General features: G+C 43.4%; 1 protein-coding gene across 3 annotated transcripts in view; it reads left to right on the top strand.

Moving 5' to 3' along the window:
* The first annotated feature begins 420 nt into the window (after positions 1–420).
* The window catches only part of asrij (OCIA domain-containing protein asrij), a 36,123-nt gene continuing 20,602 nt past the window's right edge, over positions 421–15,941 (top strand). The window contains exons 1-4 of one of the 3 annotated variants that reach the window (XM_050184365.3): positions 421–551; positions 7,516–7,585; positions 10,990–11,043; positions 14,649–14,696. In XM_050184365.3, the coding sequence (XP_050040322.1) occupies positions 471–551; positions 7,516–7,585; positions 10,990–11,043; positions 14,649–14,696 (253 nt within the window). In that variant the 5' untranslated portion in view covers positions 421–470. Of the gene's footprint in view, positions 552–599; positions 708–2,395; positions 6,206–7,515; positions 7,586–10,989; positions 11,044–14,648; positions 14,697–15,941 lie in introns of those variants that run through there. The other 2 variants (XM_055073785.1, XM_055073784.2) reach the window with 2 other exon arrangements.

Below are 15,941 nucleotides of genomic sequence, written 5' to 3'. Positions count from 1 at the left end.
AGAGAAAACGAATAACATGGCTAGATTGGGGTGAGCGCTCTACTACATGCGCTTAATTACCTTAGTCGACCACTGGTTCCAAGCATGTTCGTCAATAGTCCTTTATTGTTAGTGCATGACGGCAATGCTTTCGGAACACGAAGGCATGTTGGCGCGGAAGTAAATCAACAGCAAATTCATTATACATAATTTCGATGCGATGACAGTGACCACGGAGAGACGAGGTGCCCTTTCAAACATCCCGCCATAAAAGGAGGGGGAAATAAGAAAAAGTATTTACAGCGAGAAAATAAATGCACAGCCCATATGCACTAAAATATTATGTAGAGATTATAATATCTTGCAAAGTTATATTAAATGCAATATTTTTATACCTTGTACACACTTGGGCAGTGCTTGAGCGGGGTAGTCAGGATCGCCAGGTAAAAGTGTTGGCCGCATCACCATCTCCATCACCATCGTCAGAGAAAATGGCGACTTCCAGCGATATGCTGCCTCCATCGGAGGTAGCGGCCGGCGGCTACGATCAGGATAGGAGGCCGCGGCTCCAAGTGAGACATTGAGCAATACCTCATGAGATAGAAACGCCAGTGCAGTAAATCTTCCAGCGGCTCATGTGTGGCCCGTTAAATTTTACAGTGTTGATTATCGGGGCACGTCGCCTCTATCATTTTCCTGCACGGATTGCGGGAAATCGGCGCAGCAGAGTAGGGGTGATGGCTTTCATATTATCCAATGCGTCCCAAGTAGTTGCTGTCTTCAAGGGGACCAAGTGTTACAAAAATTGCGTCCTACAGAAACTTGCAGCATAAGCGAGGTCATTGCCCTGCTGACCGAGTCCTTGCGAAAACAATTCTGTATGCTTACAAAAGCATTGTCAATCTGAACCCACTGCCTACTAACGAATTTGATGCTTCCCTTCACGACCTTCACTGTACCTTCACATCGGCTTCTTGTCTTGTTGCGTCTGTGTTGATATGGTCCGTTTCACGACAGCAGCAGCTGACCAGTCTTGACGCGTACTCCGTCTTTTGGCCTCCAGCTGTTTGTACAAGAGTTTAGGTTAAAAGACGTTCTCTATCTGTTAGTTCTTTTATATTCTCAGTAAAGTTGAAGAAGTACTTTTACAAAACCCGCGTAATTAAATCACGGAAGTTGTGTAAGAGAGCACAGAAGCAGATGTAGGCGTGGTCAGCTGTTGCAAATACCGAGCTTGTTGTTTTTCGCTTCTAGCTCCTGGTGATGCTTAATCAAAGCATACAGAGATATGGCTGAAGTGGGAGCCTCAACTTACTGTAAACCAAGTCGCTCCAAAACCCTACATCTATCAAGAATACTGCTTTAGCACTTAATTAAGGGTGTATTATTAGGACGTCATCCGGTGGAGTGAATGCACAAACATCTATATATTAATCGGTGCGGATGAAAGTGCTCATCTACGCTGGTGCAGTCAGGAGCCAAAGAAGTGTGCGAACCACGAACTTAATCTATATCTATCAATGGCAGCTGAACCGTGGATTTCCTAAAAAAATTGCTCATTAGTGGTCATGCAGCGGTGCCAGCCCTTCTCGGTTATATTGGTTAACTTCAGTAAAATGTTCTTGTCTTGAAAACCGTGAAAAACTTGAACTCGACGCTTACGCTTGCTATTTGCTGGATTTGGCAATGTGCAGAGCTACCCCAGCGGAGCTGTGCCATATATTGAATGCTTACGTTATTGGCACATAACATGAAACGCTACTCGCACGAAGGACATGGTGTTACCGCTGTGGGCTTTTACGTGGACCAGCGACATCAGCACCCAATGTAATCCTCAGGGGTTCCCTTCTTTCAGGGACTTGACCTATTAATGTTACAAATGGAGAGGCAAAAGTGCAGTTGCAGCAGTTTATTATTGGTTGATTCAAATGTCTTCATTTGTTCCTTTCAAAATCTTTTCATATCATGACCTTTGTGTTTCTTTCATGAAGTTCCGTTTGCGAGGTTATGAGAGCAGCTGCACAACACAGGCAAATACATGAATAGGTGCATCATGTACACTGCAGTGTGGCCTGGATAACCCTGTATCTGTTGCTGCTCTACAGGAAGGTGTTGTTGGCAGCATACAACAGTTCAGAGCCAATGGAGCCAATGGATGGCATTCACATTATTATTCTTTTGCCATCTGTGACCAATTTTATGTTGAGTTGCCTTGTTGAGGGGTTTGTTCCACTTCTCTCTATTCCTCCTTCTTCTCTGTCATTTGGTCTCCCTTCCTTAATTTTGTAGCTTTAACTCATCATGACATATATATATATATATATATATATATATATATATATATATATATATATATATATATATTGTCATGAAAGCCATGGATGCCCAGTTGGTGGAGCATGGCACTGGAGGAGGGTCGTTAGTTCAATGCCAATATCAAGGAGCGTGGACAGATGGCCGATGCCTTCCACATGGACTCCAAGCAGCAAAAGTGAAGGCATCTGGTAGTGGATGCAGGTTTATGGCTGCTCAAGTATGTCAACACCAGTCTGACAAGGGCGGTCGCAGGTGAACTTACTGCGTCCTTGGTGGCATGTATGTTGTTCTTCATGGCTGCTTGTGGTTTTCTGAAGCTGGGTTGCTTTGCAGGCAAAATCATGCAGCGTCGCTTCAGGAGACTGAGCTGACAGGATCGCAGAGACTGAAGAGTAAAGCATGTCATCTACAACGCAGTGTCGAGCAGCCAGAACACTCCAGGTCATGTTGCATCACTAGAGAAGCTTCAACTTCTCAAAGATGTAGGCAGCAACATCCTCACTGTGCACTTGGCAACAAGATCACATTTGCATGAAGCACTCATCATAAGCAGAGGATAGCTGTCTGAAAGTAACAAGAAAAGCCACACTCCATTCTTCCCATGACTGCTATGTGTACCCGTTGTAACTGTTCCACATCTTAAGAGCATCACAAGGTTGCCATTTTCCAACAGACCTTTTCACATTCTCTAGGCAAGCGTGAAGGTTGCCAAGTGGTCAGCAATCCTTACCCATAATTCAGGGTCATCTTGGAAGCCGTCAATCTTGGGAGGTGCATCTTCATTTGACACTGGTAGTAGACGATGTGTGACAGCAGAGGGGGTAGAGTCGGCGATGGTCTGCTGCAACAGTGCCAAGATATTACATGCAACCTCCGAAAGAAGCCCTGGTATGCAAGCAGCTGAGACCACCTTGGCAAAGGCCTCCCATAGGCCCGAGGCACTGGGAGCTGTGGATGATATGGTCAAGGACGGGTACCCACCGGCATTACACAAGGCACAGATCACAGCAGCGGGATTCAGGAGGACATCATCACTCCAGGGAATGTAATTTGAGCCCAGGATGCCTGGAATTTTGAGGCTCATTGGCTACACCATTGTAATGGAAGAGGCAGTCGGCCATCCTTCTGAGTGTCTCCCCTTTTAATCCACTTCCTCTTCCTCCACCTCTCGCGGCTTGCTCGCCATGTCTCTTTGACAATATATATAACATTATGTATAAAAATGCAGAGAGTTCATCCTGAGCCTGTGATCTGTTACCAGCTACTCTGCACTGGGGAAGGGGAATGAAGCAGGGATGAAGAGTGCTGATGACAAGAATACTGGTACAATAAATTCCGATCATAACACGGGAGCATGCTTAAAATGTTGAGCCCAGTTCTCTGTAGTGAAAATATCGAATCATGGCTCATATACTCTTAGTGTAGTGTATCTTGAATTTGGCTAAGAACTGAAAATAAAAGTCCTCTGTAAACGCCCTGGCTTTGATGGTTGCCAGACTAGAGGCTCAAGTGAGTCACTTCTACAGTCAAGGCTGTGGCCGCTCCTGCATGTAACTGGGCAAATGCAAAATGTGTGTGCTGATGTCCCTGGCACATGGCAGCGGCCATAATCTAGGCCGTTCTCATGACCATTGAAATGCTGCGTTAACGCCACCCCAAATTGTATTCTTTGCGCCAAACTCGTTCCAGGCGTCACTCCTTACATTGTGAAAAATGTACGTTCTGTGAAAACATACTGACTTAGGCTTGAAAATAACAGAGATGTCAAAATTTCAGTGCAAGACAGCAAACTTTAATTTCAAGCATACAAGTACACAAGTGTGCACATAGACCCAAACAATGAAACCTTCCTTACCTCAGTAAGGAAGCCTTCATTGCAGTGAAGCCACCTTGTGTCACTCTGAAAGCTTCCTTACTGAGGGGCCCTCAGGGAAGGTTTCTTTGATGCTTCTTCAGTGTAAGGTAGTGTCAAAGCTACCTTCATGCATCCTTACACCGCTCCTGGCCCTGAACGGGCACTTCACCTCACTGCTTAGCCACGTGACATTTGCTTGCGCTGTCACCCACCTCCGGAGAAGCGCAAGCACAACATCAGTGGCGTTCCCAGGCGCTGCTAGGCATTGCACGATGCCAGCGTGCCAGCGTTGCTGTAGCACATCAAGTTTTGCACTATAATGTGGTACTCTTTTACATTTACTAAACAAAACTAGAAGAAAGCATGCACGTGTCTCTATATTAGCACTTCAATTTAAAAATTATGCGAGGATACATCTTTTTATTGTATAATGGTGTTCGCATAAAGCTTTTAAGAGATCCTCTCGAACCCAGGCATGCGGCAACCGTTCCTTTCATGAGGACAGGCGAAGGTAACTTTCAGAGTACGCTTGCTTCCTCCATCGGTCCTTCGCTGTAGGGAGGCCTCGCGTAAGGTTAGGAAGCGGTCTAAGGAAAGGAACGTTTCACTGTTTGGGCCATAGTGTTGCACTAACTGCTATTTTACTTGTGGAGACAGTATGGTGGCAGTTGTAATCCTTTGTTTTTGTGATACTCATCGTGCTAGCAATGAGGAAAAATGTTTATTATGCATTACCTATGCAGCTAAGCTGTTTAGGAAAATTGAGAAAGTGGCACAGTTGTCTCAGCTGTTGTGCAAGCGGTTGTTGATGGTTTCAAATGTGTTACATTCTTAGAACTGACAAGAGGGCCTATAAACAAGCCCTACATCGTCCCATTTCCACCTCTAACGAGAGACTGGACACCCTAGGCATTCACAACACCACAGACTAGCTTACTGAAGCTCAGAGTATTAGCCAATACAAATGACTCGCCAATTCCACCATGGGTAGACACATTCTAGGCGCCCTACGCATAACCTACACCACCCAATTCAGACCAAAAGTACCCGTCCCTGCAAACATACGCGCTCAGCTAGTTATCCTGCCCATACCTCACAACATCCACCCTGAACACAATCGGGAGTGACATGTAAATAGAGCTGGACGACTACAGAAGTGCTACTACGACCAAGCCGCAGACTTAGCCTACGTGAACACAGCAGAATACCCCAACCAGAACATCATGGCAGTTGCCGTAGTTGCAGGCTCGCAGTACCGCCTCGCCGTCACCGCATCAATACTCAACACGAAGAAGGAGAAGAAATGGCCATCGCTTTGGCCTGCGCCTCTAGCAATGCACACTGCATCATCAGAGATTCTGTAATGGCCATTTGCAACTATATAAGAGGACTGATAGCACCCCAAGCACAGAAGGTACTCTCCGGAACTCCTCCCTCAAGGCAATGCCCTGTCCAGATCATGTGGGCCCCTGGTCACTCGAGTCTGGCTGGGAATGAAGCCGCCCATGATGCTGCCCAAGCTCTCGCACACTGGGCGTATCATACTTCTCCTGCGTCTTCCAATCCTGACAAGCCTTCTGTTCTACATCACAGTCATGCAAGGGACCGAATGGTCACGTTCAGAGAAATCTTCCTCCACTACCGCAGAGAATGTTTACGCTACACCCCCCAGCATACAAAACACTAAATAAATCTCGATCCACCACTTGGCAACTACTCCAGACGCAAACTTTCCCAAACTCCGTGTTATACAACTGCATTTATCCCCATACATACTTCCCACTCTGCAAAGCGTGCGAGGCGCACGCTGACCTCGATCGCATTATCTGGGCATGCCCCAAAGCCTCACCCAACGCACTAACGCTACACGCATCATAACTACGGCCAAGCAGTGGGAGACTTTGCTGCTCAGCTTGGACCCAGAAGAGCAGCTCTGGGCCATCTGGATGGCCAAAGATGCCGCCAGAAAGCAAGGACCAGCCGCCGGCTGAGGAATGGGGGGACTGGGTGTTAGTCTCCCAACCCCCGCCACCCCTGGACCTCACCAAGGACACAGTAAAGTTTTATCTCTCTTAAAATAGAAAAGGCAGCACTCAAAATGATAAAGGCTGTTTATACAGAGGTTGAGAAACTATCTAAATGCTGCCAATTTGTGCTGCTCTTATATGTGTAAAAATAACTAAACGTAAAATTTACACTGTTGTGGGCACACAACTGTGTTACATACTTGTCTAAAGTAGTTGAATGGTGTACAGTAGTGTACACTTGTGCCATCTGTCAGGTATTGCTGGGTTGACAGTTTGCTTTTGAGAAATTGCTTCCTGATTTGCAGGCCACCAGTGTCGCATTGTTCCCTGTGCAGGGAAGCTGGCTAAATTAATTAGCGACAAGTCGTGATGTGCTAAAGCAGTCCAAGCGTCAGCTTGGCAGCTGCTCAGGCTTGCCTGGCATAGGGTAAAGTGGTTGATAAAATGACACCATGATAACTCGGTAGCAGAGCAAGAAGCAGCAGCAGTGAGCTCATTTGGCAGAACATGTTCAGAACAAATGGTCTCAAGCCAGGACACTGGGCACATGAAAATGTAATTATAAATTGTGGGGTTCAACATGCTAAAAATGCATAGTAGGCTATGAGGGACACTGTGATGAAGAGCTCCAAGATAGTTTTGACTATGTGGAGTTTAACGTGAACCCAAAACATGATACACGGGCCCATCAGAATGAGGCAGCTATGGCCGAGATCGAACCCATGACCTTGTGCTGAGCAGTGCAATTCAATAGCTGTTGAGCCATCATGGCAGGCCTATTCGGTACATGGCACACACTGTTCAGCACACTGCTCTGTGCTTTAGAGTGGGCACCCAGAAAGTTGAAGTTATCTCCTCTAATGTCTTGCAAGTTCTCTTAGGACAACTGTGTTCTTTTTGCATGTACACTGTGTCCATTGTACGCACCCATCAATTTGTATTACATGAAGACCTTTGCTAACAAAAAGGCTGCATAATCTTTACATAGCCACCTGATAGCACAATGAATCCAACTTCGTTTGACTTGCTGCTATGGCTCACCGGCCATTGCATTCTCCGACTGCACATGAGGTCATGCATTCTAATTCCTGTCTGCAGCAGCTACATTCTGGTGAGACTGAAAAACAGAAGCTTTCCTGTGCTTATACTTGTATGCATAATAAAAAATTCCCGGTGGTGAAACTGAATATAGAGCCTCCTACCTTGGCATCTCTCATGTTCTCTGTGCTGCTTCGGGCTGTTAAGCCCTGTCAATCGTTCAATCAACCAAACCGACTTGGGGGATGCTCCTGTATCATTTGAGCACAATGATACAGCATATCTGTTCTTCTATTTAAGGGCCATGCTTTAACACCGGAAGAAGTAAGGGCCTTTCAGGAATGCAGCAGTGAAAGCTTCAAGTACCGCGGTGAGTTTTTCAATGTCAACTGCTGAATGTTCAAAAGTTAAGCCCTTACTGCATGAATTATTATTTTGTTGGGAAAAAATTACACAAGCCTTTTTTGCTTAGGCCATATATACCTAAACCAACCTCACTTATATAAATAAGTGCTTGATTACAATTTAATGAGCCGAAATTGATGTCTGTCATATATTATCCATGATGTAGTTGTGGGTATATATTTTGTGACCATGCTAAAATACATTTGAATTGCAGAAAACATTAGAACCATTTAAAAAACTTGACACATTGCTTTGAGAAGTGGTGTGTATTCCTCACAGCTCCAGCAAGTATAAGTTTCATTAATATTTGGTGATGTCATCCTTGACCGACTAACTGATAGCTTCAATATCTAGGCCAGATCAATTATAGAGTTTAGTTTTATGTTAATTTTTGCTTTGCATAGTCTTTAGGAGCTTGTTGCAAGCTGATAAAGAAACATTCTTCCTACTTTTGTGAGAGTTTTTTGTTGCTACTGCTGTTGTTAGCTCTTGGAACATGGCAGGCCTGACGCTATCTGCATTGTAAACACTGCTGTTGTGTTCATTTTCTGACCTATTGTACATAAATAGCGGTGCTAAGGAAAAGTATAGTCTGTACAAACATTAAACTTGGACTCCAAATTTGTTCTTTTGCAAGGAAACAAATATCTACTGTCCTCCACAAAATACCTTCATAATTGTAAGAGTAGTTAATCTTTGCCTCGGAGTACCACTCATATTTCTTGCTCAAAATATCGCAGTTAGCCAATAAGCAGTAAATAAATGCCCTGATATTTGTGCACTGATTTCGAGTGCATAAATTGCGAAAACAACCTGTTTATTTACTAATGTTTCGCACATTGCATGAGGAGCTGCCAACATACATTTTTTTAATGGAAAAATAACTCCAAATTTTTTTACAGTGCTAAAGTTGTCATTTTTATTGCTGGAGCAGACATAAATTCTGGCTGAATATGTAAGATATTTTTTCTTTTTGAGTCTGTTATTCTACAAGAAGCTATTCTATGCATATCATATATGATAAACTAGGTGATAAGGAAATGACTGCAGGAACAAATCATTCTGTGTGGGCTATCAATTCACAGCATTGCAACATAATCGTATCCTTCATGATTCTGTGGTGTGCTATCATAATCTAGTTATTGTACTGTTGAGATAAAAGTCCAGAAAATACTGGAGTTGTGGCCAATGTGCATTGCTGCACTTTATGATGGCGACCTGCCTGTGTAGGAGATCTGTAGACTGCATACATGTGTGCTTTATCTGTCAACGTGCACATTCGCGCAGTTCAACCATATGCTCACAAGAAAGATGGTGAAAGAGCAAGGTGCTGCTGTGGCAACCAGTGTGCACATATCATTTAATGCTATCAAGGAATGCTAGATACATGCTTCTGCATCACGATTTTAATGCGATTAGCATTGTTAGGGTACTTCACACTTTCCAGGGGCTGCCTATCTATCTATCTATATCTCTGACCGTTTTCCCACCAACCTGGGTTACTGGTAGTCCACGCTCGAATAGCTAGTGCATGGGGCTGCTGTGCTGAGGGAACAGTTTGGAACCAGCTGTCAAACCAACTTGAGTCACTAGGTATGTGGCGCTGTGCACCCATGTTCCGCTCTTCAATGAACCTCTCTGATGCTGACACGAGTCACTGGGGATGGGGAACTGGGTATCTACTGTTTTTCATTGAATCTCTCATGCTGACATCAAGTCTGTGCTGCTCTTCAGTGAAACTCTGTGATACCAACTTGGGTCACCCTGTATGTGCCCGTAGGTGTGTGCTGCTCTTCAACGAATGTGCTTGATGCCAACTTTGGTAACTAGGCAATTGCCGCTGGGAATGTGCCGCTCTATAATAACAGAAAAGGATCCTTTTAATTTCTCCGGTGCTCATCGGAATCTAACCTGCACTGAGTGCCGACTTTACAGCGGCCTCAATAGGCAGTGCAGTGGGAAGAGGAGCCTGGCTGCAATTAGAGTAATTGATTTTGTGATGGTGATTTCAGCCCGCCTAATGTACCATTAGAAAATGTTTCAAATTTCTCCTGTGCTGGGCAGAATCGAACCCACCTCACACGGGTTTCCCGAGGACAGCAGCCCCACGCTTTAGCAGGCTGCGCCACAAATGCACTGGGCATGTGCCGCACTTCAACCTCTTGCATGTGCCACTGAATGTGCGGCCAGAGAGGGAACAATTCTCATTGTTTGCACACACCGGCGCGCTATGTATCTCATCTCGGAGGCCATGCGTGGACTTCTCAGTAGCGATGCTAGATGGCGCGGCACGTATAAAAAAAACAGTGCGAGAGAGAAGCCTGGTGGCTGCATAATGCGTTTCTCGGAACCTGTACCGGTGCATCATGCATTTGAAAGACCACGTGCAGGCTTTGTGGCGGCACTACTAGATGGCATAGAGTGTTTATAGGGAAGTCTGAGAGAAAAGTCCCATTGCAATACACACGTTATGCATAAGGCATTTCGACAGTGGCAGTACTTTGTGTCGCTATATTGTTTCAATGCTAAGCACATTACTGTTGACATTACATCGTCATTTTTCTGCCTCATCGGCCTTTTCTATCTTCAGAGCATGCGTATGGACACTTGATATTGGGAATTAGCATCACAAGTTACTGCCTTATCCTCAAATTACTCATACTTTTATGTGACAAGCCGTCATTTGTACACATGTGCCTATTAAACTGCACAAACAAGCACACTGGCAGGTAAAAAATGACGTCTGTGCGCAGTACATATCTTTTGATTCCAAACGTTATTGTTAGAGAGTACAAAAGTGCACTTAGCCACCACTCCCACGATTTCCAAAATTTCGCATTCAACAGTACATCTCACAGTCCACTTTAGTGCCAAAGAAGTAAACAAAATATCTTAAAAACTTCAGCTAAGATCTGTTTTGTGCATTGACTGTTCCTTGGAAGATGAGGGTGCCAGCTGCTGCTTTCTTTTTAAATATAATTTTACTTTCTGTTAGTATTTCAATAATTCACCTAAAGTTTCTTTATTACAGTGATTACATTGCAGAACATGAATAATAATTATATACTACAGTAGGAGGCCCCGAAGTGATAAGCTCCATAACTAGCTTCATTTTGCAACCCTTGGTAGGACAAGTAGACTGTTGCTTTTGCTTACAAGGCACATGTTCGTAATGTTGTTTTGGCTTGTGAACTGTAACAACCTCTTTACTATGGGACATCACCTGTATATGTTCCTATCAACATGTTGCGCTTAAGGGGAAAAAGCCTAGGCTTGTGTCATTGTCTCTTGTATACAGTTTCGTGTGTGTGTGTATTCGCATCTGCAGGCATGTGTGTGTTGGCTTATTTCCCATGTTTCATCTTGCAGCCTTGCCACTAGGACTGGCTGCTGCTTTTGGAGTCCAGTATGCCACCAAAGTTGGTAAGAAGGCTGATCTAGCCCTATTTTATTTAGACTGGTCAAAACACATGAAATCCTGGTACATTTACTGCAAACAGTAGTTGTGAGTTGAACAGGCCGATTGTGTTTTTTTATTTTCTTCATTGTTCATGCTTTGGTTCAGGCTCCTAGTTTCTCCTAAGAAAAGTATGTTCAAGTATGTATACCTGGAATTGAACCAACAACATTGCAATTTCAAGCCCTGCATTCTAACCACTATGCCAAGACAACATTGCACATGTAAACAGATAAGACCTTTATTGGATGACAACAAATGTTGACAGTTTTTCACCAGGCTCATCTTGTGCACCACGCTTGAGTTGCTCAAAGCAAAGCACCTGCAATGTTCATGCCAATGCACTGTGATGTGGCCTTACTTTTGTTCCACCAGTGTTTGCCTTGGTGTGCATTCAGTCTGCCAGATTTGCTGGTTTGTGAAGCAAATCCACAAACACACAAAAAAAAATGCATTGCCACACGCATTTACTGCTGCATGCAAGCTGCATGTTTTTTCATTGTAGAGATGTTTGTAGCTTTGTCCAAGAGTTCCTCTCTGCCTTTCTGTAAATAAATCTCTCTTAGTCAAGGAGTTCTCAGGAGCTTTTCAAGTGGCAGTATAGTTAACTGAAAGCTCTCCAGTTCTTCACAAGATCCCATGAGAGTCTCTGCGTGTATCAAAGAGCTTGAGGCTCCTAACTGCTGTTTGCAGTCATTCAGCTTTAGGAATGAGGGTCACAGGCATGTGCTTTTGCTGTAATCTCTCATATTCAACCCACACTTCTCTCCTTTTATTTTTTTAAATCTTGACAAGGCATTAGCCTTTCCTGATTCAAGTTTATGGCCATCTAGTGACTTATGTGCTGCGTTACAACTCTTTTACAGAATGGGAAAACACTGATGACCCACTGTGGAAACATTTATTCACTATACTTCATCACACTTTGCTGTTAGCACTAATTTATCCTTCTGTATGCGCGCACTTGTTTGGGTACCCTCATGGGGAGCTTTCTTTCTTTCTTTCTTTCTTTCTTTCTTTCTTTCTTTCTTTCTTTCTTTCTTTCCTTCTTTCTTTCTTTCTTTCCTTCTTTCTTTCTTTCTTTCTTTCTGTATTTATTTATTTATTTATTTATTTAATGTCCATTTCCTGTGGCAGATTTTGAGCATGTGTCCAGCTTGACACACAGACAGTTCCATTTTAGAGCAATTTCTCTATATCTATAATTCAAACACATGCTTCTCTTCCAGAACAAAGAGATGAGAGAGACCATGTGTAAGCCTAATGAAGAGTTACCTGTTATTTTGAAGTTCTCGTCTTCTCTGCAGAATAGTTTTGGCTCGACAGGTGCTCTCTGTTTGCCATTGGAACACACAGTCGGTGCAACCAATGTGCTTCGATTGTTGTCACAATTGCCATGGGACATTTTTATAATTTTGGAGCAATTTCTTGGAGTTACCAAGCCCTTTCTGCTGCATACTCAGTGACAATGCCTTCGACTCTCTGCATATCCTGTTGCAGTGGTTTGTTTTGTTCTGTGTGCATTCATGTACACTAATCCTGCAGGGACCATTTTGTTGTCTGCAGTGCAGGCTGCATAATTATATAAATCACCATGTTGGAATCAGATTAAACAGAATAAGTTTATAGGCTTGCTGTATTTATACCTGATATCCCGATTCTTTTTACTTTTTCAATACGTTCTTTAACATAATGTCGGAGCTAGTACCAGTGTGAACAGATGGATTCAGGCAAAGAAGCCAGGTAGCCCTCCTGAAACAAGCCTAACTAATCAGCACAGCCCAAAACAAATGGAATATTTTCATTCTGAGGTAGAGGTTAAAATCTTGCTCATTAGTGATAAATGCATTTGCAGATTGCATCTTCACTCAAGGAAGTTGAATTCTCTAGTAATGTGAAGCACAAACTTAAAAACTAGTTTTCATTGTTGGGTACCATGTTACTTTTATGCCAAACATTGTTTAGTATTAATTATCAGTTTTCTGGTTGCTGTCCTGGTTTCAAATGAAGGTTATTGTTTGAAATGAATACTCCAGTTTATGTAACCTGAATATCAGACCTGGCAAAGAAACTTGGGAATGTGAGAATATAAAATGAGATTATAATTTCTTAAATTAAGAAAGCTTGACTACCAACTAGGCTCAAGAAACCACAAGTAACTGAAAGTCTTTACAGTCAGCTTGGTGAGAGCAACAAGTGTAAGTCTGTTCATAATAAGTGATATTCTGCTTTTATTGGTTAACATATTAAACATTGATGACTACTTTTCATTCTAAACAACTCAAATTTTTTTGGCACTCGATCAAGTCAGAAGAGGCTGTGTCTAGAAGGTACAGGGACTGAAGAGGGTGTCAACCTCTTTGACTGCATGGTTCAACAGGATTTTCTTGCACATGCTTGCTGCATAGCAGCATTCATGTGATATTGCTTGCATATTATACAAGGATAGCTACAGTACAGATGTATGTAAGGTTATGCGTAATAAGGTTATACGTATACGGTTATATGTATAAGGTAATAAGGTTATGCAGATACAAGCATCATGATGCATTGACTATTATTAGTGTTCAAACACCCATGTAAGATAGTGAGAGAAGCTACACATAGTTTGAGCTTTACTTTACATCGAAGCAGTCACAGTTATCTCGCAAAATAAAACGAACTGGAGTAAGCTAAATACAACGCAGAATATTCATTACATTGAACTAAATTGTACAGTAACTGCTTTCTTTATTTTGATGAATGGAGGAATATTCATTTGTGAGACAAGCCTAACCTTGATGTTTGATCCATTTTTGGCTGCAACAGGCAAGGTAAACAGAATTGGGACTATTTTTGTTGGTCTTGATGTGTCGAAAAATTACTTTTTCAACATTTGGGAAAGTCAGTGGCAGGTCAAGAATGTAGCAACAAAAGCCTCTCAGAGGAAAGACTGGTCATGTGCAACTGCACATTGCCTTGTCTTACCTCCTTTCAATCTGTGTCCCCATTTCAATCATTGCTATAGCCCTGCTGTGGTGTGGTGGCATAAACCACCTCATAAATGGCGGGAGAAGTGGAGCGTGGTTGTTACTGAGATTCAAAGAAAACCGGCTTCTTGTAGAAAAAAAAAAAGATTAACTTGGCCTTCCTGACTGCACTTTGTTGGCTGCTGGGAGTGCCTTGCTGTTCATGCAAGACAGCAGAGAGGTCAGTTGTGAGGTCAGGGCACACTAAGCCTTCTCCTATGAATTCCTAGTTATACTCTGCATGCATTTATGCAGTCTGCTGTCTTCTCAGCCTCCACACCTACCAATCTTGGCTGCTTATGTGCAAGGTGCATTACTGCAGCATGTCCGTTGTCCCTGAAGTTGGTAAACCACTAGGGTACCTCTGCCTGTGCAATCTATAGGAAAGCTATTTTATGTGATTGCAGAGGGACAGAAAGCAGGTGTAGCACACTTTAAGGAAGGAGCCTCTCCTACGTTCTCGACCTGTCATTGACCATGGTTAAAGGCCCTTTCGAGGGACCAAAATTAACTGCCCTTTTGCTTTCTGTTTTCCTTACATACTATTGCTCTCCTTGTTGCAGGTTACCTCACACCGCATCCCGTGTATGGCCCCTACTTAAAGATGATTGGTATGAATGATGTCTAGATATCTATATTGCGTAGCGAAAATAAACAGAAGGGAACCTCAGTAATGGCACCAGCATGAGCGCAAGAACGAAAAGCATCAGCACAAATAAAACCTTGAAAAACAGTGTATATGGGGGTGGACAGATTGGAAGCACTTGGTCATGTAATACTCATTGTTCGAAAAGTACTAATGCAAGGTTGCTGTGTTGCTGCCAACTAGAGTTCAAATTTGACAAAAAAATTAAAATTAAATTATGGGGTTTTACGTGCCAAAACCACTTTCTGATTATGAGGCACGCCGTAGTGGAGGACTCCGGAAATTTCGACCACCTGGGGTTCTTTAACGTGCACCTAAATCTAAGTACACTGGTGTTTTCGCATTTCGCCCCCATCGAAATGCGGCCGCCGTGGCCGGGATTCGATCCCGCGACCTCGTGCTCAGCAGTCCAACACCATAGCCACTGAGCAACCACGGCGGGTAAATTTGACAAGTCATAACGATTGGAGCATGCTATGAAATTATGATGTTTTCATACTTCATTTGGAAGCGCCAGGAAAACATGACTCCTTTTTTTTGACTACCTTGTCTGCTGGCCAAAAGTTTATTGTGGGTGTCACCAAAAATGGCACACAGCAAACGGGGGTCATCTGCAGAAAGGTCTCCAGATTGACAGCTGTCAGTTAGACTTTGTTGTGCTCATCAAATTGGTAGACAACGAAGAGTGGTCATATGGCTTGGCCTCTGAGATATGGAAAATGTGCATGATGTCGGAGGTCGTGCCATGAACGATCACGTCCCTTTGTCTTCTGCATGGCACAATGTACTATGCAGTTTGCCTGCTAGCAGAATAAGACACCAAAAAGGTGTCATGCATAGTGTGGGCGTTTAGCAATTGGCTCGGTAACGTTTGAGTGAATTAGTCACACCCATGTTGCAGGAGCAACTGTGTGGGTTTCAGCAAAGAATGTAAGCACAGTTTCAGTGAAGAATGTAAGCAGTTGATGTGTGAGAACTTGTTTAATGGCCACTGTGTACTTCTGGGCCTTGGCATTAGTGAGGCACCTATGTTGTTGTAAGCCTGCAGTTGGATGGCCCAAGGCCATCTGGCTTTGAGCAATGGAACTACTAGCAGTGGAAGTGCTGCTTACCATTTCCTACGGTTCTCCTGCTAGTTTTGTTTATGGATAACAAGGTTCTTCTGTGAAATAGCCAACTAACTGCAAAGCCATGATTTTAATCTGTTGTA

This window comes from Dermacentor andersoni, chromosome 4 (assembly GCF_023375885.2).
Source record: "Dermacentor andersoni chromosome 4, qqDerAnde1_hic_scaffold, whole genome shotgun sequence".
In the NCBI taxonomy this organism is placed as follows: domain Eukaryota; kingdom Metazoa; phylum Arthropoda; class Arachnida; order Ixodida; family Ixodidae; genus Dermacentor; species Dermacentor andersoni.
The sequence above is the reverse complement of the archived record's forward strand: the minus strand, read 5'-3'. Positions and strand labels throughout refer to the sequence as shown.